Raw genomic sequence first — 21,685 nt, 5'->3', positions numbered from 1 at the left:
TAATTCTGTCCTGGTGGCAGATTGCATTTCTTATTTGTACTGTACATATGTTTTAACAAATTCAGTTTTTTGACGATGTTTGTAATGTATTACATCTCATGCTTTAATGATTTTATAAAGTGAATTTGAATATAGCTTATGTGATTGACTGATTGACAGATTGATTGATTGATTGGTTGATTAAAGGGAAAATCTTCTTGAGGAAGGAGTTCTTTCTCCGAAATGCATTCATGATATGAAGAAATAATCCCTTTCTATGAATAACGCGCCATATATATTTTTTTTTTACAAAAAATATTTTATTGGTATTTACAGAGAAAAAAAAAAACAATCATCTGGCAGGCAGAGGAAACAAATGCTAACAAGATCAGGTATTACAAATCTAACAGAGTGACGAGTCAGTCCTACTCTACATATACATAACATACATTTTATATCACTATGGACCCCAATAAGCCAGTTGGCACAAACAATAGATGCCTTGATGTAATGGTTCATGCTCCTCCACACGGTTGCTTAACAAACTAGTCAAATTTCTGCAATCATATATATTTTCCAATCTATCTATCTCATCAGTCTGGACACCAGTCAAGCATATCTTGTATGCAACCAGCCATCTCTCAGATGTCACCTTCACAAGCCAATGGTCCAGATCTCTGCGGTGAGTGTGTGATAACATGCCACTTTGCAAGGGGAAGGTAGGTTCTCTCCCAAACCACTAAATAACAGCAACGCATTTTCTTTCATCTTGGGTGATGAGGGACCTACTCCACCCTTTGTTTATCCCAGAAAGGAATTAACTTAATGCAGGAGCAACTCTTGCTCGTATTACATGGATCTTTTTGGAGGAATGATTAGAGGAGACCTGAACCTCAAAGAGTAGCCATTCCGCACAATATTCAGTACCCATCTGTCTTTTGTTTAGTTTTTTCACTCTTGCAGGTGATATTACATGCTTCTCCCTTCTGTAGTGTGTAATAGTAGAAGGGGAAGTTTTAGTTTTGCCAGGGTAATCCCTGTGGCCATGTATTTTTGTTGGCCACCTCTTTTTTAGTTGTACTTGCGCTGGTAGTAAGATTGCATATACTGCTGATGCTGCTGCTGGAGCAACTTAGCTTTGCAAGAAATAGAGTCTGTTGAAAGGGCATCCTTTTTTAAAATTCAAAAGCTCTGAGTGTCTTTATTTCCGTTCTCGTGCACTACATCTAGTCCTCTGCATGTGATCAAAACAGGCTGTTACTTGCAGCACCTCTAGTTTGAGACATGTTAGCTGAAGTCAAGAACTTTGTCTCAACACCAAACTCTGGCAGTAACCGTATGCTGGTTGGAGACAGACGTTCCCTCCCAGAGCTATTCCGGGAAATGTTGGTTGTATTCAAGTGGTAGCTTATCAGTAAAGTACCCTGAAGAAACCTTTATATCTGCCTAGTTAGTGACACTAACAGCTTTTATCATTGTGGCAGATATTCCTCAAACATTCCTGGTCATTGAGTTCAGGAGTCTTAGACATCAATCCATGTATTGAGAGCAAGTAGTGCGTCGACATCGAATATATTGGCAATGTACCTGCCTTTAAGAGTGAACATGTTGATTCTGTGCAAGATCTTGATGTCACAGATATCAACCAGGACCGGTTCCAATGTTCCTGTCTGTTTTTTGAATATCAAACTCAAGGATTATCTTGGGACTCCCAGGGCCTTGGTAGAAGGACCCCTTTCTCCTCGCTCATCAGACCTTCCTGAGGCAGATTCCTGCTGCTTGCATAGTTCTTCCTTTAGACTGTGGAGCTTTACCTTCTACCTGTCTGTCAAAGTCCTCATGGACATCTTCAGGCAGTAATTGTACTTCCTAGCAATATGGTCTTCTATCAATAAGACAATGCATGGGTCACATTAGTCCAACAAGCCTTCTTCCTACCACAGGAAGGATATTTCACAACAAATTAGGGTATTTTGTGTAAAAAAGAAAATCAACCTGAGGGAAATTAAAGGATACTACTCCTAGTCTTAAAAGATGTCAAGTGATATCAACATCTGACAGTATGATAAGGTTTTTAAAGAGAAAAATGCCAAAAAGTCAGTGCTCCACAATTCTGGTTCCAGGAGCTGGAAAATGAATTGGCTCATCTGTCAATTACAGGGCATGATGAATTAATGGCGGTATGTGTTCCCTTGAATTAGTGGAATCAAATTTCGAGCCCTTTAGGTTTGCAGCCTGTCTAAATTGCCTTTCTCTCCTTTCTCGTTAAATAGTTTTTATTTCACTATTATTTCTCAGTGATCCTTTTTTATTATCAACTGGCTTTTTTTGTAAAGAAACTAAATGAAATTTGATGAATGAAGTATTTCAATAGGCTGCCAAAAATACTAGTGTTTGTTCAAAAATTGGCTGTTCTACTGCTTTTAAGTACTTCAGGTTCTCAAGCATGGGCGGGACAACTTAGTGCTTGTGAAAAGTAATGAAGATCTCCTAAATGAGATATCTGGTATCCTGGGTATTCTTCTTGCCAAACTTGAACCAAACAAAGTTGCTGCACTTACTCGGAGAGCTGCAATGAGAGTCTGTGTACAGGGTCAACCTCTGAATATCTAGCTTTAGATCCAGACTTCCTACAATTATAATCACCTATCCAAATCATGGGAATGCCCAACTACAATGTTACCACTTGCAGCATTTTGGAGAAAGGGACAAGCCTGCTAAATCTGGGAATACAAATGCCATTTAGGGATCCATACACTCTCACATATCTAAACCTCCTGGTTCCGCACTATAGTTATCAACTTAAATGGGACTCATTCTTGCCCTTTATAGCCACACTGCTGGAAAAAGAGGAGTAGGGCGTTATGTATAAGCTTTCCCTCCATCTCTAGGCTAATTGTGAGTACTCCTGAACATTAAGGTACATCCCTTGTGAAACAGCAAACTCTGTTCTCTGAGGCCTAATGTACAACAGTAACCAATGTCTCTCGGTGTAAATGTTGAGGTTCTGGATACTATCTGTAATAACTTTTTAGATCCAACTATAAAGTACTTTAACACATTTAGATGGCTGTAGGCCCCCAGGAGAAAGTCAGTACCTCCTCCTCCAAACGACCCTTGTCTACAGGACCTCACCTACAAGTGTAATACAGCTAAGCAATTTTCCCAGTTGACTATAAAAGAACACAAAATGAAAATTACAAAAAAAAACCTCCATGTGGATGTAGGAAACATAGAGCAAAAAGTGTACCTTTTAAAACACTAAATTCCCCACTTCCATAACAACCATCAGCCAGGTTCAGTGCGGAAAGAGAAATAGCTTCTTGTACATCTTCTCCTAAACCAAGACCCCATCTTCAAACCATTCTAAAATCCCATTAAAATATAACATATAACAGCAGTGAGACACAATATTCCAGTGCTGTCATGTCAGCAGTCCTACAGGGGCTAGCGGTCATGGTGGCTTCCACGAACTCAGACAGACATCCAATTCCGGAACATGCCCATACCATCTGCATTGCCTTGCAATGGACTACACAATTAAAATAATTCATAAACAATACAGACTCCATGCTTCCACACTCAGCATTTGACATTGTGTCCCATCTACATTTACCAGCGTGCGGTTGGAGTTGTTCCCTCCATTGCCCAAAAAGATCCCGCTCTAAAGTAGTGGCTCTTATCCCTTGGCCACTGGTGTGGAGTATCCTGACCCTATTTTATCTGTTCAGTTTCTCCCATCCATCCAGTGAATCTCGCGCTGTTTCCAGAGAAGCAAAGAAATGTATCTTGCTGTCTTTAATAACCTTTAATTTCAACAGGAACAGTCAAATGTATTTCAAATTATTTTGAAAAAGCCTTTACTTTACAAATTCTAAAGATTTAAATTGTATAGTTGTTCCATTCCTTGCCCAGTGCAATTGTATATCCCCATCTCAACAGTTCTAAAGTTGGGCATTAATAGCATGTCACAGGCACCTGGGCTTGTGGTAGTCTCGAACACCTAATGAGCCCTTTCAATAGAAACCGTTATTGTGGTCCCTGGACATTTCTAGGATTCATTACTCAAGGAAGCGCTCCACTGATGGATCTTCTACCCTTCCAAGAAAGCCTAAAAAGGGAAGGTTTCTGTACCGTGAACTCCTTTGCGATTCCTCAACTTTAGCTTCTAATGTGCATGTTGACTCTTGGACTTTTTTTGTATTTGTGTGCATCACAGTGACATAGTCATGATGGTCTCAACCGGGTCTTCCATCGCTTTCATTCCCTCCACCAGTTTCCATTTTTATAAACAGTTTTTATTGTATGCAAACCACACACCAATATTAAACAAGAATTTGCAATGCAATAGGTGTCACATTTACGCAAGTTTGAGCTATTGACATTGCAAGTAACAATGCCTTTTATTTTTGCTTTTGTTTTTAAAACATAAATAAAAGACATTGTCATTTACAATGCCAATAGCTTAAACTCGCGTTAATGCGAGACCTATTGCATTGCAAATGCTTGTTCCAATGGTCCAATCAGAAGGGGTGGGGGAGGACACACATCTCAGTGCAGATTGAGGCTGTCAGCAATTACACAGTTTATTGACCTCCGCTTACCAGGTATGTGGCTGCTGCACAGGGGCGGTTGGGGAGGGCCTAGACACGGTGTGGGCGGAGGGGGGCTGGAGCAGCGAGGCACTGTCAGACCAACGCAAGAGCAGGGAAAGAGATACAGTATAGGGAGGGAAGCGAGACAAGACAAAAGAAAAGACCAAAGAGTGATAAAGAGAAAGAAAGCCTTGGAGAAGTGAATTCGATAGAAGAAAACAGTAAATGTGGAGATATATACGAGTGAGAGGCGAAAAGGGGGTTTTCGAGGGGGGATATTTTTCCGAGCACTCTCCAGCGGTACTTCGCTACTAGCAGCATGCCACTATTAAAGTGAAAGCGCGCATTACGTGCTCTGTATAAAAATAACGCCCGCATTGTCCCGCGAGTGCTGGGGAGGCGGTGTTGGCCACTATTAAAGTGAAAGCGTGCTTTGCGCGCTCCGCATGAAAGTCGCGCCCGCCATTGTCCAGCGAGTGCTGTGTGGGCGCGCTGCAAATTCAAGCGCCTCCATTCCCCCACATTCTTTACTGAAGAAAATAGTGCTCGCACACTAATTAAAGCATCCCGTGTAACGCCACAAGGAAATGATCCAGTCGGGATTGGGGGGGCCAAAAGGAGACAGGGCGGGAACAAAGAAGCCTAATTTTCAATCGGAGGCCAGCGTTTAGCATAAATGATGAAGCCAGCCAATGAAAATGATGGGCAGGGCTTCAAGTCCCCTTCAGAAATCTCGATTACAAAACGCCTCGCAGAGCGAGGAGCTCATGCGTGCTCCAATGCTAGGCGAGACATAATTATGTAATGCATAGGAGATTCATATCAGTATAAATCAACAATCACTGGTTCAACAGTATGACCTAAAGTCATTCCAGTTACATTATAAACACAGAGACAACTGTGCTTGAGCTACTGGTTACCTCTCTCCATGCTCAATGGTTTCAACTATCAGACTGACCGTTCATCTCCTTGTTTGTACCTAAACAGTCACTACCAACCATGTTGCTGTTCAGTAGGTGGTCCCCTAAAGGCCCAAGTCATGTACCACATCCCACTGTCCCCAAATATTTTGGAATTTGTGTGGGCATCTCTTGCTTTTATATAAGTCATATTCTGCTGCCCTACATCAGTCCCTGCCTAATAAGTAGTCCTTATATTTTGGTATGTCCTTCCCACTCCAAAGTCATACGACGTTCATCTTGCCACTGCAAGATCCTTATGACACAGCAATAATTTTTATCTGGGGATTGTTTGATGCCCCCAGATGCCCAGTAGCATGGTTTTAACAAAGCTGTCGATGTATACTAGATAGATTTTGGATGGAGCACAGTTTGGCTTTAGGAAAGGCCATAGTACTGAGTTAGCATGGGCAGTGGCTACCGAAGAGATACGACATATGGACAACGGAGTAAGGCTGCGGTGGTCTTTTTGGACCTATCTGCACACTTCGACGCTGAGTCATACAATCCTGAAGGAGCACATTGTGGAGATTGGGATCGGTGCTTTAGCCTACTATCTCCTCTGTTCATTTCTCACTGACAGACAGCTATCAGTTTATTTTGGAGAGTTCACCACCAAATCTTTCCCCTTGTCTTGTGGTGTCCCGCAAGAGTCAACACTAAGCTCTACACTTTTTAACATTTACGTGGCTCCCCTACCTAAGCTGATAAAGTCCTTTGGTTTCTCAGCCAGCTCTTACACTGACGACACAGATCGTAGTGTGAATCGCAAGTAATGTAGAAGAGGTGGCACACCGCTTTAAGAACTGCACAAAATCAGTAGTCCGCTGGAGGAGCAGTCATTGCCTGAAGCTAAATTAGGAGAAAACAGAGATGCTCCTTTTTGGTAAGGACACCTCGTTTTGGAACACTTCCGGGTGGCCACAAACCTTGGGTCCTCTCCCCACACCAGTCCCACAGGTTAGGAATTTGTGGGTAACCTTTGACTCAAAACTTTCATTCATTGGTCATATCAACAAACTCGCCTCATCCTGTTTCTTCCTACTAAAAGGCATGAAGATAATCATCATCTCTCTTCTTTTGTTAAGACTAGACTATTGTAATGCTCTTGCATTAAACAAAGCCCCTTTAACAAACTACAGAGGTTGCAAAATGCTGCGGCAAGACTCCTCAAGAAAATTCCCTTCTATTTCTGAGCCACTGGTGGAGCTTCAATTTCTCCCAGTAAAAAGAGAGTGGCCTTTAAAGCACTGTGCACTGGCACTGACCCCGAGTATCTAAAGAAAAACTTTGTATGTTATACCCGTAAAAGATGTCTGTGCTCCATAGCTTCCAAAAACAGTGACTGTCATAAAAACTAACAAAGTATGTTGAAGTGGGAGGAGTTTTGTACACTCCCCCTGTCAATTTTGGAATCGGTGGCCTTGGCATATCAAATGTCAGCCCAATTTGAGCATTCTCAGTAAGCATTTCAAATCCTGGCTTTCCTCTTCATCTCTTTAGCCTCCATTGATCTTGTTACAACAGTACAGTTGCTTACAGACGTCAGCGCCAAGACGGCCTTGGGCATTTGCTGAGCTTCACAAAAATAAATCAATATACTTCTTTAATGTCATTCGACTGCCTGCCAATTTTAGTCCACCACTTTCTTAAGGTCCCCTCTCTTGTCAGAATGATGTCCACTTGTCATAAGATGAGAGCCATTGAATCACTGTACAGGGCTAAGGCAAAAGGTAAGAATATTTTACCAGTTGAATTCTACACAGCATATGCCGATTACTGTCTCCAATCCAACTGGAGGTATACAATGAGGTCATGAGCCTGGACCGCTGCCTAGCTCCCTAAGACAATCAAGAATTTGGGGATTGCTTAAAGGCTGTGCATCAGCAGTAAAACATTATTTGTATATCCTTTAGGCAATCATAAAGCATTTCTTATGAGGATGCGGGGCTTGCGGTGCACCTCAGAAACCTTTAAATATTTTGGGCTTAAGATCATTAGATACCCTGAATTAAGATCGGCTACAAAGATGAATTGCGGAGTTTAAACAGACCGTCAAAATTAAGGCCATCGGGAGATCAGTGAACTTCTGGATACATTATTATAGGATGTCATAGCATTCAGGAAAATGATCGCTTTGTTCCGACTATTATATGCATTTCAGAATTTACCAACGGAGTTAGCCGAAGGTTACTTAAGGCAATAGACTGGTTATGTTGATCTGGGCACAGGAGCCCTTTCTAGTTGCTTTGGAGATGCTCAAGCTACCCAATGAAAGCAGGCTGTTTTCGCTTGTCTTTAAAAATATGCACAGCAACAACAGTACTCAGAATATCTGAATGCAAAAACACAACCAAATGAAAAACAAACAGCAATCACAGCAAATAGAACATGTAAATGTGAACGAATCTCCAGTTATTCTATCCCACTTACCTGCTTTCAGCCTTCCTTTTCCATTCAGCTCCTGCTACATAATGTCCTAGCCTATCCACTACTTCCACATTCATCTACTGCAACGCTCACCCCATTAACCACCACCTCTATTCTTCTCCCACTATTCCCCACTACATCTTTCCATCTCACCTATTCAATCTGTATGCAACATGCCTACCAATTCTGTCATAAAATGCACACTCACCACCTTCCATAATAAATGTCCCACAATCTCACAATTCATGCTTAGCCACATACCAATCTGAAATCCTACACACACCCACTAGATTTAGGCATGTTCTTATCAACAAAACTGGAGCACAATGTCCTATCTGGCAGAAAGCAGTATATTATGGTTTGTGAAACATATGGTTTCTTGGCTGAACAAACTAAAAGAGAACAGTTGGGCTGTGTAAGCATAAATGATATTGGTAACTTCAAGGAGTTTGATGAGGTAAGTTAGTGCCATGAAGAGTTAACAGGCAGTTTCTAGTGCACATCAAAACAAGGACTATACTCAACAAATAATGACAGACCAACGCTTACTGATTCACAAGGGCGCTAATGAAAATCATAAATTTATCAAACATGAATACACAAATACGAGCATTCTCTGGTCTGCGGAGTACCTCCCTCACATCTTAGGGCGATTTACCAAAGAGGCCTTAATTCGAGTAACATTCACAGTTTCGGAATAGGCATTGGGCTTGATTGCTCTAAGTGCAGATATGGCCTGTCTAGCTTTATGCACTTCAAGTGGTCGCGTATGTGGGAACAAGAATGATGGACAGAAATAGTAGTCTGTCAGGCCACAGATTCTTTTAAATCAGTATCGCCCGCAGATATGCGCAATGGGAATAATGGCAACAAAAAGGGGATAAGATGCAGTTTATTCGTTTTTGCGGTTTCTGATACCACAGATGAGGCTGGTAGACAAAGAAAAGCGCAATAAAGACGGCCCAATCCACAGGGTATGGCTCTGGGAGTTAATTCAGTGGATCACTGTAAAGGCTGTTGTGGTTGAAAAATAAAAGTGGTAAGAACTCTAGTAAGCAATGTTTGGGAGATGACAGTGATAATGCGCAACTATAGGTTTAGTAACATGTCAGTCATCTCGTGAAAAATAAAACCCCATTTTGGAGGATCGTGATAGATGGCAGGCTGGAAGGGGAGCGAGCGGTTGATGGTGGGAGTGGTTAATACAAGAATGAAGCTCAGGGTTTCCCATGCTAACAGTGGGAGCTGTGGTTGGTGTTAGAAATGGAGTGGTCAGAGAGGTTTGAATACAATGCACCGTTAGTAGATAATCGGGACACAATTGAAGTCACAGAGGGAATGAAAGGATTAAAGAGGGTGCAGAGCCCTAAATTAAGTCTCCTTGATTGAAGACAAAATACATAGTACCTGGCAGGAGCAGTAAAGTATAGCAATGAGAAGCCAGCACTGAAAGTGTAAAAGAAAATGTTAAAGAATGAGAGAGACAATGTGATAGCTTCAAAAGTCAGCCCCTTGTGAATCCTGAACGTTTTCCTTTGGTAAAATATAAACTTTCGAAGATACAAAATGCGTAATACCTGGGAGCAGAGGCTGTCCCGTGATTCCCATCGGTGTGATCCCAAGGTTATTCATTGCTGTTGCCCAGGCTGTTGGATCCGACAAGGGCAGCGCCATTGCATTGGAGTCTATCGCTAAACTTCTAACTCCATCTCCTGAAAAGAAACACACACAGATTGTGAATTTCCATGATAACCTGACTTTTAGAAAACACTCACGGTTATTTGAGGACTATTTCAAAACAACAAAGCCCAATTCCAAAAGTATTTGGTCCACAACAGATACACAGAAAGACAGAATTATCTTCTATCTAAAAGAATGTCAGAGAACGCAAACACGCCAGACACCATCTACTCTTTCACGAGTGCCTCCGCCGTTCGACTCGTTTCTTACACCCATGGCCATGCAAATATGAAACATAAGACGGCTCTTAAGGTAGCTCAGCTGGTTAATGTGAATGCTGCAGAGTTTTATGTGAAACCTACAGATCAAAGGTTTGAAGTTTGGCAGGGTTTGCTTATCCTTTTATAATTTTTAGATTAGTGTAACAGAGAACCATTAAGCTTTGATAATAGTAGCATCTATGAGTAGAGGATGAGAGGTTAAAAATTACAAATAACTTCCTACAGTGATTCTTATGCGCGGAAGCAGTTTTAAGCTCCTCTCCTCCCAAAGCTGTAGTATATCCGATATCAGCAGGTAGACAGTGTTGTGTGCACATTGTTATTCTATTTTGTCAGTCCTGTAGGAGTTATGAGCGAAATCCCCCATCCTCTGATGTGTAGTTAGGTTTTCTTAATGCTATATATGTTATAGCAGTGTAAGGTTTAGGTTTTATTTTTAACAGTTACTATAGTTCATTTGTGTTATAGCAGTGAGTCATAAATATATGTCAGTGATGCCCAGCATTGCCATGCTACTGGAAACAGAGTGTGCATTTAACAAAACAAAAGGCAAGAGAGGTACTTTAAGGAAGCCCTGATGCACTCTCGCACAGTTATTATCACAGAAAACAAATACCAGGTATCCTAATGGATTGCTACAGGCAAAAGAAACCCTGCATTGGGGAGATAAGAGTAAAACCGATTTGTGTGTGCCTCTTTTCAGCAAACCGCTCACAGAGTATTGCTTTGAAAGTGGCATGCTTCATCAGTGGGTACCTCCTCGCTAACGTAATTTATTTAGGTGTGTAGTGAGCAGGGTTCCTTATGAGCTTTTAGTGGGGCTTTTTATGTATGATATACACCTCGATAGTGGATACACTCCCCAAACTAGTTAGTTGCAGATGGAGAACTTGTAGATGCTGTGACTTTTACTTGCTGTGGGCCCACAAGGTTGGAAATACAGAGAAGGTCGTCTCTAATACGTTCTTTATTATTGACCTCTTTGTAGCATCACTATAACAGGTACCCTAAAAGGTTTGTGCAATGCAAGGTTTAACTGAAGTCGACATGTTTCTGCTCTAAAGTATGAAACCTAATTGTCAGGAGCATTTGCCAGGAGTACACCCTATCCTCCCAAGTCATGATATTGGACAACTAGGAGGAAAGGGGAAGAAAAGGAAAGAAAACAACTGGATATTCCGGGTGGGAAAGCAGGTCACAATCACCAAACGGCAAGTCGTTAATCTACCGCTGATCACAACCATGACATGTGCTGAAGTAGATGCAGCTGACCGATGAAGGGCTCTTCTCACCAGACTCTAGTGTGTCTATGATAGAGGGTGCCTTCCTGCCAGGTAAGAGGAGAGACACATCCATCAGGAGAGTTAAAGTCGCCTTCTAAACTCAGAGGGGCAGGTGCACGCATGCTTTCCTGGATATCAATAAAAGAACAGATTGATCGTCCCTGATCTTGCCACCATAAGAAAGTTGGTGACGTTGTGTGTGACACGTCCTGAGCCCAAGCATAGACACAACCTGCATGTAGAAAGGCCATGAGTCCCAAGGCTCTTTGCAACCACCATCGACCTGTGCCTACATTTAGGATCCTCTTCTGGGGAGAGCAGACGGTTTTTCCTAACACTGTTCCATCTGTCCTGCACCAATGAAATGGCACTACTGAGATGGGACTCCTGAAGAATTAGCTATAGTCACTCAGAAATCAGCGCACCTATACCCCGCCAGAGGGATTTCAGAAGTCTCAGGAGTGATACACCCAAATCAACCATTTAGCTAAAAAGGAATATCAATGGCTTTGTGCATACATAAAGAACATGCTGCTTCCATTGTCAAAACTTTGGTGAATACCAGTGAAGACAACCTTGCATGAAAGGGTAACAAATCTGTATTGGTGGAGGAAGTTCCCAACAATGAATCTTGGCCAATAGAGAAGCAGTCACAGAGGCAAATGGAGATGAGTATCCTTTACAATGACAAGAGTCATCCACTATTCTTTCTTTAAAGTGGAAGACATCTATGGCAGACACTATCTTGTTTAAATCTTTTGGTAGGTGGCAGCTGAAAACCAGAAGGTCAAGAATGGCCGGAAGACCAGTCTCCTGCCCAGTTTTTTTTTTGCACTGAGAAGAGATAGAGGAGAATACCCTCATTCTGCTTTGCAGGATCACAAGCCCACTTGCCACAGAAATGTATGGACACTCCCAAGGTTTGGTAGAGTAAAATAATTACTCAGCATGTAAAAACCACAGAAGTCCACTATGATTATCTTGCAAGACTGGGACTGCAGGAACACAATACCCTACTGGGTTAAATTATACGACATGAGGGAGTAAGTTCTATTTTTATTGGAAAAGGAAGAACAGAAAAAGTGCTTGCTCAAGTGTTTTCACTTTACACTCACAAGTAGTTTTTAGTTGTGAGGATTTGGGAAATCCTTCTCTTCTGAAAGAACTGTGCTCCCCTTAGTTGTAAAGAGGACTACTTTTGGCCTGGATCATAACCTAGCTTTACCTGCCCACTGCTATGCATTTATAGAGGTCATTCCGAGAGCACCTCATTTCCATCAGATGGCAGAGAAGGAAATGATGACTAGAGTCAAGCCTCTGTCCATACACGAGTACAGAAACTCCCAATGCTGTGCCTCTGGGAGCCAATAGCAACATGCTATGAGTCATCCTGCATTGAAACCATCTGGTTTGTTTAGCATTAGCCACCTTGGGAGAGCTGCAGGACTGCATTGTGATTAAGGCTCCCTGTTTTCCGTTTTTACAGATTTTTACATATAAATACAGACAGAAAAACATTCATTTTCTTGTCTGTATTTATTTTTAAATGTGGATAAAAACGGAAATTGGGTGCTTTTTGAGTGATTCTAAATATACTTTGACATGACAGTCAGGCCAATAACTGTGTGGATTCACAGGTAAGGGGTTTAAAAAAGAAAGGAATTTTATTAAAGAGGCTTAAACTGCAGTAGCAATGCACAAGGTTGATACTGAAATGTGAATATTTTCATGTAAGTGCATTGATTTATCTTCCGCATTTGTTCATATCCCTGAAACCTGGCAGGCATTCAAGCATGACTGCATATTTATTGGTTAAATAAATGTGGAAATATACCAGTTTCAGCTTTACTTTTTTTTAAAAACCCATAATAAATATGGATAAATACAGATAAAGTTGACAAAAAATAAATATGGATAAATACAGACGGAAATGACTAAAAAATAAATACCATAAAACCGGGAGCCCTAATTGTGATCCATCTTTTGCCCAACTCATTCGGGAATTTGGAATCTGCCCAGCAGTGTAGTAGAGGAGGCTGCCATGCTCTTAACCCTGCCGATTGCTGCCTACACAGACTGCATGCTGATCCTTGTTATTGACATTCAGCTCTTGGCTGACTAGGAGGGTCCAGTGTTACTTTTCCTATATTCCAAAGCCTCATGCTTGGTAATGAGATGGCCACCATGCTGCACACACTGGGGGACAAGATGGCGAGACCATCAGAATGCCTGTACATTTCAAGAACTTCTCCAGGCTTCAGTCTAGCCACACTACAATGCAATAAAGCAGCAGTAAATAGGTTTAAGTATTACTCTTACTGTATGTAGTGTACTATTAGATATAATTGATTAGTCACTGCTGTGACATAAACAGCCAAGAACGTAATTGAATCAAACTTCTTTGATTAGGGAGAATTTCACTTTGAAAGAAATCCTACTAGTTCTCCAAATCAGCCACAAGTAATATTTAGGAGTCTTAGGCTGGTCAGGAAGCCCTCAGATGTTTACAGCTGTAGGCCATATTTTCCTGTTAATAACAGTTAAATTATATTTTAGTTAAACAAGCATGGGCAGAGGATTATGGAAACGGACTGAATGAAGGTAACATGCGAGCACTTATTACTTTTATTTTACTTGTACTTACAATCTGAGTATGTTCTCGGAAGGCATTTGTTTTGGATGTAGACAACTTGGAAAACTAGAAAGAGATAAGCTGGCTAATCTGTTTTAATGTCAACTCGTGTTGTGATGCAGCCTTGAATTTGGCTTACGACTAGTAGACCGTCTCCTTGCTCATGGTTTGGCTCTTGAACAGGGAGTATCTGGTCTGTCCTCCGGAACAGAATGTTTTCCGGAACCTCTAATATCTTCTTTTCATTGGATCTGACGAGCGAGCAAGTGTTTGCACAGCTTGAGCAGAAATTGTGGTAGGAAATTAAATCTCCGTAATGCCAAGTCATTTGTAACGTGTCATGTGCCACCGCCGGCCCTTCCAAGCACTAGCAGTGGATCTAAAGCATCCTGTGTCTGCTGCATTAGCGCAGTTCACAACACTGGACTCCATGCTTGCTTTGGGTAATTAGTTCTCGCCTAGCCATCCATTATTGTCTGTTTCTACCAGTCCTGCAATACGTTAAGCAGGCTGCAGATCAAATCATCTGTTCTGAGAAAACCACATTAGGGACCAGAGAAGGTCAGAGCCCAGCTTGCGACAGTTTAAATTGCATGAATGTGCACCTGCCAGTCAAAAGGTTTCACGCAATCAACATTTCATGTATTTGAAATGTGGAAAATGCTCTACACTCCCACGAAACCATGTGCTTGACCCTGCCTCTGTAAACTTTGAACACATCTGCTATATATTGTTTCTCTAGAGGGCAAGAATCCGGTTCTGAATATTTACAAATGAAACGGTATCATTTCAGCATATGGAAATAACAAGCATTGGCAATCCTAGTAGGTCTGGATCGAGCCATCTGTTAATGGGGCGAGTAATTTGACTAACTCACTCACTCCTGATGGATCTGCGGTTTTTGGACTCAGGCACTCCCCAACATTTAGATACAGAGATGCAAATCACAGGTCCCACTAATGGAGGACTCTTGAGCACTGATATCTTCTTTTTGCCCCAGAGGCTCAATACTAAAGACGAACAACCTCAACAGGGAGGCACAGGCACCTCATACATAGCAGTGACAGCAAGGAGACTATTTCTTCCTGGGCTCCCCTGTCCCAGATGATCTACTCTTACATGACTAGCAACAACTACCTACTGCTACAGGCTAACTGAGAATAAATACAACAGACTGTATGTTGCCTTGAAAAAGCCCCAGGCCTGCACGTCAAAGAAGGAGCGAAACAAGTGTTGGCTGATTATTTTTGTTTTACAAACTGAACCATGCTATATTAATGTAATAAATTGTCACTGAAGAAATTCTAAATCTGTTTAAACCAAAACAATATGTGAAACTCAATAACATACATCTTCTTGAATATGATTTCCTCTTAATCTTCCAGAAATATTATATCCTGGTGGGATGAACAGTCTTCCTAGGGGAACTGAGGCACAAGCAAGCTTATTGCCATTACAACATTTTTTCTCTTACTACGAGCCTTAATCATTAACTTGTTACCGCGACAAACTCAGGCCTAATATCGAATGTTAGCTTTCCCACAAGGTAATAATCAGTCACAGAGTCAAAAAAGAGCAAGTTACTTACCTTAAGTAACACATTATCTGGTAAAGACAATATCTAGCTGCAGATTCCTTACCTTTGAATTTCCCAGGCATCAGGCTGGATCTGGAGACTTTTGCTCGAGCAATACCCCTAACACGCGCCGTCGGGTGGCTCCATTCGGCTCCGTGTGACGTGTTGGTGTTGTTAGTGTTGGTTATGATGTTGCGGTCACCTATATAGGCGCCACCCTGGAGCGGACGTCAGTACTTTTTGTTTTTTCAATGCCAAAAGCCCAGAGCCACTAAGTAACTAACGTAAATGTGTGCAAACTAGGGCCTTAAAAAAGGGAGTAACCATAGCCCTAACAAAATCAGATCCCAAACCGGGGCGGCCTGACTGGGCATGTAAGGAATCTGCATCTAGATATTGTCTCTATCAGATAATGCGTTACCGAAGGAAAGTAACTTCTTCATCTGATAGAGACTTCTAGCTGCAGATTCCTTACCTTTGAATTAGATACCATTGCCATACTCTCCCGGCGGTGGGTGTGGACCAATTCCTCACACTAGGAAGTCCTGCACGACCAAACGATAAAAATGCGCTTCCCTGCGGACCGGACTGTCCAAGTAGTAGTGCTTGGCAAATGTGTACAAAGATGCCCATGTTGCTGCCTGACAGATGTCCAGGACTGGGACACCCCGAGCCAAGGCCATAGTCACAGCCTTTTCCCTGGTGGAATGGGCCTTAATCCCTCAGAGAACTGCTTCCTAGCCAGGGCACAGCAGACCTTAATGCAGAGAACGACCCAACAAGAGTTGATCCTTTTCTGCATTGCCCGACCCTTCTTAGCTCCCAAGCACCCCACAATGAGTTGGTCATCCACCCGGAACTCTTTTGTGCGGTCAAGGCAAAACGAAAACACTCTTTTTGGGTCCAGATGGTGGAGACGTTCCTCTTCCTTTAAGAGATGCGGGGGAGCAAAGAAAGAGGGGAGCGTGATAGACTGACCTAGATGGAAGGGGTGACCATCTTCGCCAAAAATGATGCACAGGTGCGAAGCACCTCTTTGTTTGCTAAAGACAACATGTAGGGAGGCAAACAAGATAGCGCCTGTAACTGACTCACCCTCTGGACAGATGCGGTCACCAGTAGAAATGCGGTATTGATTGTAAGCAGCCGGAGGGGACAATTGTGCAGTGGCTTGAAAGGAGCACACATTAGAAAAGTGATGACCAAATTAAGGTCCCACTGCGGCATAGCAAAGGGCGTGGGTGGAAACAAGTGAGCCTGCCCCTACAAAACCCAATTTACGATTGGAGACCTAAAGAAAGAGGCTTGGTCTGGCAGCCAGAAAAAAGTGGATAGAACAGAAAGATAACCCTTAAGAGTACCCAAAGCACAGCTCTGCTGGGCAAGGGTTAGAATGAACAGAAGAAGAGTGGAAAGAGGGTCAATAGACCATTCTGTACAGTATAATACAAAAGTATGCCAACGGCAGTCGTATACCGTTTTAGTAGAGCGACGCCTGGCTGCTAAAATAATTTTGCATACTTCAGGAGGAAGGTCAAATGCCATCAACTGCCGTCGCTCAATCTCCACGCATGGAGGCGAAGAGTTGACAAGTTCGGGTGGAGGACCCTCTTCTGCTGTTGCGACAGAAGATCCTCCCAAAGGGGCAGCCTGAGCAGAGGATTGATGCTCATTTTCAGAAGTTCTGGATAACAGACTCTCCTCGCCCAGTCCGGAGCCACAAGAGTGATTTAGGCCCGGTTGTTCCTGATCTTCTTCAGAACACCGAGCAGGAGTGGTATGGGCAAAAAGGCATACAGCAGGCCTGAGCTCCACTCATGACAAAAGGCGTCAGGGATCTTCCCAGTGTTGAAAGAGGCCTTTCACCACCTCCGACTGGAGACGGCATCTGTGATCCACTAGGCCTCGACGGCTGAGTTTGTCTACCCAGGCGTTTAGAGAACCTGCCAGGTGTTAAACCACCAGGGTTATACCCTGCTGTTCCAACCATGTCCAGAGACACAGGGCCTCTCGACAAAGAATCCACGACCCCTCCCGGCCCTGCTTGTTGCAGTACCACATAGTAGTGGTGTTGTCCGTGAACACCTGCACTAACGTCCCTTTGACAGATGGAGGAAATGCCTCCAATGCAAACTGAATTGCTCAAAGCTCCATTTAATTGATGAGGAGCTTCGACTCCACCGGAGACTGATGTCCCTTGAACTTCACCTCTCCCAGTTATCTGCCCCATCCCAGAAGTGACACATTTGTCACAACTGTGAAATCTGGTTGGGGAAGGGAGAGGGGTCTGCGGCTTACCCAATCGCGGTTCATGAACCACCACTGCAGATCTCATGCAGTCCTTTCCGAGATCTGGAACTTCTCGGTGAGATTTCCCTGATGCTATGCCCACTGGAACTTCCGGTCCCACTGCAGAGTCTGCATACGCCACCTGGCATGCTTTACCAATAGGATGCAGGAGACAATGAGGCCCAACAGAGTCAGTCTCACCAAAATCCAGGTTAGAGGCTGAAACATCGGAATCATAACCTGAATATCCTGGACTCGCTGCTCGGGCGAATAGGCCCAAAACTGGACTGTGTCCAGAACAGCTCTTATGAAAGGGAGCATCTGTGAAGAAGTCAGGTGTGACTTTGGCACGTTTATAGAGAACCCCAGCAAGTGAAGGAGTTTTGCCAAAATCTGAAGGTGGGAGATAACAGCCTGGTGGACACCCGAGGGGCACTGGTAAGGTCGAAGGGGAGCACGAAAGTGCTCATGGCATACTTTGAACTGCAGGTAAAGCCTGTGGCCCGGCAGGATGGGGGGGTGAAAATACGCATCCTGCAGGTCCAATGCTACCATCCAGTCTTCTTGGTCTAGGGCAGACAAGACCTGAGCTAAAGTAAGCATCTTGAACTTCTCCTTCTTGAGGAAGAAATTGACGGTCCAAACTTCTAAAATGGGCCGCAACCCTTTGTTCTTTTTTGGAATCAGAAAGTAGCAGGACTAACAACCACTGCCTACTTCTGATACTGGGACCCTCTCTATAGCTCAATTAACCAGGCGAGCTGTAACTTGCTCTTGGAGCAATTTTAAATCGTCCTCCGCCAGCCGCTCGAGATTTGGCAGAATGGGAGGAGGAAAAGAAAGGACAGGCAGAGAACAGCCCTCCTGAATGATCTGCAAGACCCACTTGTCAGATGTTATGGAACTCCAGTGTGGAAGATGATGATGGATTCTCCCACCAACTGGAGTCGTGTGGTCTTGCAGAGTCAGACTACTAGTGCTTGGAGGCTGCTGAGATTCACAAAAAAGAAAAAAGCTAGCTGGACATTCAACCACTATCAATCACTGCAATACCAAACTATTAAATATAATGATCCAATGATTTAATCATATCAGTATTTAAATATTTTTGTTATGTCCACAAAAAGATTTTTGGTGTTGGATAAGGAACAACAATGCACACTTCTCATTATTTACAAAACATATACAAAACACATATTATATTTAATCTACAATTAGACATAAATGAATTTAGACAAAAATCCACATTACACAGAAAAAAACATCCAATGACTGTTCAACATTGACATGTAATCACAAATATTCACTGCTACCAGTCGTAAGCAGAGATCAACAACAGCTGCCCAAAGCCTATGGTTCAGGGCAACCACCCAACGGGGATATATATTATAAGCAACCTATTTTGAATTAATTTCTTCAGTTGCTGCATTATTTCAAACACATAGTCCCCTGTTGGTGAACAAGGTGCCAACACGTTTCAAAGCACTTTTAATCAGGGGCTTCTCCTCAAGGCCGTGACTGGAATTCTGTGGGAGACAAAAGCTTTTCTTAGACCACTAGTCAAAAAAAAACATCCCTTTTCCTCTCTAAAACGTAATTATGCCATTTCCATTTACCTTTGAGTTCGAAGCTCTTTAGATAAATGAAGGATTGTTGTTCATTTTAAATGTGATCTGTGAATAAAGACCTTTATTTAGTGCTCATTGTAAAAAACTACAACCAGGCTCGATCATTAAATGAGAGACGGGAAGACTTACTTTTTGAACAATGCACAACCTGCATTGCAGATCGATTACTCGTGCGGTGTGCCTTCATATTCCTATTAGTTGGAGAGTCTGAAAGCCCAAAGCAGTAAAAAAAAATTCATGTGCCTGAATCTCAAACTCTGCTTTATTGAAAAGAAAGTCTAAAGCACTCACGGTTTTATTTACAATGACCTCTGTCATAAAACCAGGTTGAAAGGGGAAAACAGACGATGACTAACAACCGATTTAATCTTTATTTTCAATCTGGGTCAAATAAAAGCGTGCATTAAAAGATGCTTCATTCAGCAAATGGAAACTTGAAACCACAGTTTATGTCTCGTGGCTCACTTACTTTAACATTCCTAATGGTGCTCTCAAAACGGGCTTTGTCAGTAACACCGGTGAATTCTCCTTCAGGAATCAATTAGCTGGGGAATGAACTTTCTGTTTAATGCTACTCAGCACGAGCAGTTTAACACAAGGGCTCATGGTACTTGTAGTTTCCATACAAAAGTTTCACTCGCACTATCATTCTAACTTAATCATGCAATGCTGAAAGCAGAAATAAACTTCAACAAGGCATAAGGGCTAAATATGCGCTATCTCAGACATTTCATTTAAACCTGAAAGCGCGGTATTGAACTTCAAAATGAGGTAGGCCTCTCTCTGCAGGAGGATTCTTTCCATGTCCCCACCCCTCGATTGTTTAATGGCCAATAGGACGGTCCATTTTATGTCCCTGTCACTATGGTTAGCCTCTATGAAATGATTCACAAGTGGCACAGTCAACACTTTAGTGCGAATTCGTGATCTATGTTGCACAATCCGCTGACGAATTTCCTGGCTGGTTTTGCCAATATACAGTTTGCCGCAAGGGCAGGTAATCCCATATATCACGTTTTTAGTCTTACAGTTTGAAAAGGTTTTGTGTGTCCATTTAATGGCATTGTGTTCAAAGACCGTGCCTTCACATGTGGTCTCACAGGACACACAAGTTCCACATTTGTGGTGTCCTTCCAGTGGTTTGAGATTCCAGTGGGTGCGAAGGTCATGTTTTCTGGGGGGTCAAAGTACAATCTGCTCTTACCAATTGTTGCCCTATGCTTTGATCTTTCTTCATCGCGAAGAGGGGTCGTTCGAATGGACATTCAAGTCTTTGGAGTAGATGCCAGTTTTTTTAAATAATTTGGCGGAACTTATTAGTGTGGGGTCCAAATGTTGAAAGACATACTATTTGAGAAAGTGGTTGCTTCTCCTTTTTAGACAGACGGCACTCTCTTGGTGTGAACCAGGCACGTTTTTTGTCTCGTTTTAATAAACGTTTGGGGTAGCCCCTTGCTTTAAGTTGTTCACATAAAACCATGGAATGGATGTCAAAGTCCTCTTTTCGAAAACAATTTCTGCTAATTCTTAAGAGTTGCCCATATGGGAGATTGTCCCGTAAATTTCTTGGGTGTGAACTCTTATAGTGGAGAATCGTATTGCGGTCCGTTGGTTTACGGTGCAGCGTTGTCCTCAAGTCATTGTTCATTGGTTTCACTTCCACATCCAAAAATGTGAGTGCTGTCTTGCTCATTGTTTTGGTAAACTTAATATCTGGATGCCTAGTATTTAATCATTCAAAGAACAGGGTTAGCTCAAGGTCGGTACCTTCCCAGAGGCACCAGATATCATGTATGTAGCGATACCATTTAGACACATGTGCTAGGTGGGGATTATTGCCATAAATGAATCTCTCCTCAAATCTGGCCATGAAAAGTACCGCCATTTCCGGCGCAAAAGGACATCCCATGGCGGTACCCATTGTTTAAACAAAGAATTTTCCATCAAATTGAAAGAAATTCTTCTTTAAGGCAACTGATGCCAACTGTAAAAGAAATTCAGTGGGGACCTGATGTGGTGATGGCCGAGTAACCAAATAAGATTCAAGGACTTCAAGAGCCTCATTTTGGGGAATTTGCGTGCATAAAGAGATCACGTCAAACGAGACCAACCAGTGGATGTCTGAGTCGAATCGAAGACCCTCAATTTTGTTTATAAAGTCCATCTGAGGGCAGGGTGGCCAAGACTTCTGGCTTCCATTCCTAGGACGTAATGAACTGCGTCCACGTCCCAACATGGGAAGTCTGTGCAGGACGGTGGCTGGGATAGGGCTGATGTGGCATTGCCCCGAAAGGGGCGAAAGCTAGGCTGACCACGAAGTATAGAAGAGAGGCCCAAGGGTCTATCTGTAGTT

At 42.6% G+C, this 21,685-nt stretch overlaps 1 protein-coding gene across 6 annotated transcripts in view; it reads right to left on the bottom strand.

The window, feature by feature from the left end:
* ENOX2 (ecto-NOX disulfide-thiol exchanger 2) overlaps nucleotides 1–21,685 on the bottom strand; it is a 1,377,678-nt gene that overhangs the window by 867,108 nt on the left and 488,885 nt on the right. For all 6 annotated transcript variants that reach the window (XM_085607631.1, XM_085607636.1, XM_085607633.1 and 3 more), the window contains exon 3: nucleotides 9,541–9,675. In XM_085607631.1, the coding sequence (XP_085463757.1) occupies nucleotides 9,541–9,675 (135 nt within the window). The remainder of the gene's footprint in view (nucleotides 1–9,540; nucleotides 9,676–21,685) is intronic.

The sequence above is a fragment of the Triturus cristatus genome, chromosome 5_2 (genome assembly GCF_964204655.1).
Source record: "Triturus cristatus chromosome 5_2, aTriCri1.1, whole genome shotgun sequence".
Taxonomy (NCBI): Eukaryota; Metazoa; Chordata; class Amphibia; order Caudata; family Salamandridae; genus Triturus; species Triturus cristatus.
Note: the sequence above shows the minus strand (reverse complement) of the source record. Positions and strands in the feature narration are given on the sequence as shown.